Here is a 2,330-nt window from a genome sequence, read left to right as displayed (position 1 = left end):
ATGCAATTACACATTCAAAATATCAGTGGTCGTTCGATTAAGATTGAACACTCTGATTAAAGTTTGATATTTGAAATTATTATAAAATAAAAAGGAAACTTTGTTTTTTATTTAAATTATTTGATTAAGATTGGACAATTTGAGGATTCAATTTCTCAAAAGGATGAACGGATATATATCTTGTGATGTGTTTCAAATTTCATACCACATTTGGTAGGTAAAGCACTATTTTCACTTGTATGAATTCAAATTAACAATTAAAATTTAAAATGTTTGTAATGACTTAATTTTTTTAATACTATATTGTATGAATTCAAATCAACAATTAAAATGTTTGTAATGACTTAATTTTTTTAATACTATATAGCAATAATGACTTGATTATACCAATAGCCGCCCATAGGTGTTGTATAAGTTTGATTAACACAATTATTTTGGAATTATATGAAAAAAAAATAAAAACTCATCCATCAGCCACAAACATTGAACATCTTCAAATATTAAAAAAAAAAACCATTCTTAACTACCAAAATAAATCGTCCATTTTCTATAGCCGCAAACTAAAATATTTCTTTCTTGTTCATCAAAAGGGATCATTCCTACGAAACCTACTTAACAAATAGAACCATAGGATATAGCTATAAAAGAACAAGGTGCTCTACCTCATAATTCAAATTATTCAATACATCAACAACATTCACAAACTTTATAAATTAACTTTGTGTAATTTTTGTACTATCTACACACCTCATCATGGTAGTATCAACCTTCACAAATGATTATTCTTCCCCTATTGCTCCATCACGTATGTTCAAGGCCTTAATCACTGATTCTAGCAATTTACTTCCAAAACTCTTACCTCAGTTCATAAAAGATGTCAACTTAATCCAAGGAAATGGTGAAGCTGGAACCATTGAACAAGTTAACTTTGCCGAAGGTAATTGACAAAATATACTCTCTTTTTTCACCATAAGTATCCGGTCATTGAACCGTCTAATCTGATTCGGGGTCAGTTATGGTATCAAGTGATTCTAACCCCCTGATCGCAGTTGTGTGGGAGATTGAACCATTAAAGGAGAACTAAAAATGTTTTTTTAGAGAAAAAAACTTTTTTATATATTTATTTTAGTTAGAGGAAAAAATCAGCTATTTTTTTTTTAATAAAAAGGCTCTTATTTTTTTCTTCTCTATATAATGCTTGAATAAATTCTTAATTATATGTTCCATTTTATTTATGCAGCTAGTCCATTCAAGTATCTGAAAAATAGGATTGATATGATTGATAATGATAAATTGGTTTGCAACTACACAATGATTGAAGGAGATCCATTAGGTGACAAGCTTGAGTCAATAGCTTATGAGGTTAAGTTTGAGGCCATTAGTGAAGGAGGTTGTCTTTGTAAAATGACAAGTATATACAATGCTATTGGAGAGTTTGAAGTCAAAGAGGAAGAGATAAAGGAAGGAAGGGAAAGCTCTATTGGAATTTGCAAAGTTGTGGAAGCATACTTGATGGAGAATCCACAAGTTTATGCTTAATTATTCTTTATTAATTTGGTTTTGTCTAGTATATACATTCATCTTATTTAAAGATGAAATACAAAATTTATTCAATTTTTCAAATATTAGTGTGAAGTGTCCACCCAAATAATGGGACAATATGAATTTGTAAGTGTTGAAGTTCTTAATAAGTCCTTAGCCATCAAGGGCATTCTATGTGGTTTGGTAAAATGCTTGTACTTGTTTCAACAAATTTTTTAAATATTTTATTTTATTTTTTTTGCTAAAGAATTTTTAAATATTTTATTTGTACAATATAATACTACATTTTTGAAGGTTAAAAAACACAAACTTGCACGCTGTAATTAATCACACTTGTTGATTTAAGATAGACAATTCAAATTACTCATCAATTTTAACACAATTCAACGATCTTGGTTATTGATCTAAATTGAATGGTTGAGAGTACTAAATGAGTCATGCAGTTACTATGGAAAATTCAATACATTACCATCTTATGAGTTTGAAGAACTGATCATATTTAAGTATTAAACATTAATATTCAAAGAAATGGGCAGACCTAGCAGTATGAACACAAACTTAGTAATGCGCGAAAATAATTCTAAAAAATCGATTCACTTTACCAATTTCATGTGCAAGTTGGGCTTCATGAACCCAACTTGGGAATGAATAGTTTTCTTGTTTTTACCTTACCCATGGACAAGCCATGGGTAAAAATGTGTACAACTTTTCTTATAGTGTTAGTGTGTTAGGATTGGACAATCCTCCCCTTTGCGTCATGACTTTGAAGTAAAGTTAGGTGCAATCGG

At 29.4% G+C, this 2,330-nt stretch overlaps 1 protein-coding gene across 1 annotated transcript; it reads left to right on the top strand.

Moving 5' to 3' along the window:
* The first annotated feature begins 561 nt into the window (after positions 1 to 561).
* LOC123883744 (pathogenesis-related protein STH-2-like) lies at positions 562 to 1,726 on the top strand. Its single transcript, XM_045932638.1, has 2 exons — positions 562 to 937; positions 1,241 to 1,726. Exons 1-2 carry the CDS (start codon positions 754 to 756, stop codon positions 1,537 to 1,539), a joined length of 483 nt encoding a protein of 160 aa, XP_045788594.1. The 5' UTR covers positions 562 to 753; the 3' UTR covers positions 1,540 to 1,726.
* Positions 1,727 to 2,330: the final 604 nt, after the last annotated feature.

The sequence above is a fragment of the Trifolium pratense genome, linkage group LG5 (genome assembly GCF_020283565.1).
Source record: "Trifolium pratense cultivar HEN17-A07 linkage group LG5, ARS_RC_1.1, whole genome shotgun sequence".
Lineage (NCBI taxonomy): Eukaryota > Viridiplantae > Streptophyta > Magnoliopsida > Fabales > Fabaceae > Trifolium > Trifolium pratense.
Note: the sequence above shows the minus strand (reverse complement) of the source record. Positions and strands in the feature narration are given on the sequence as shown.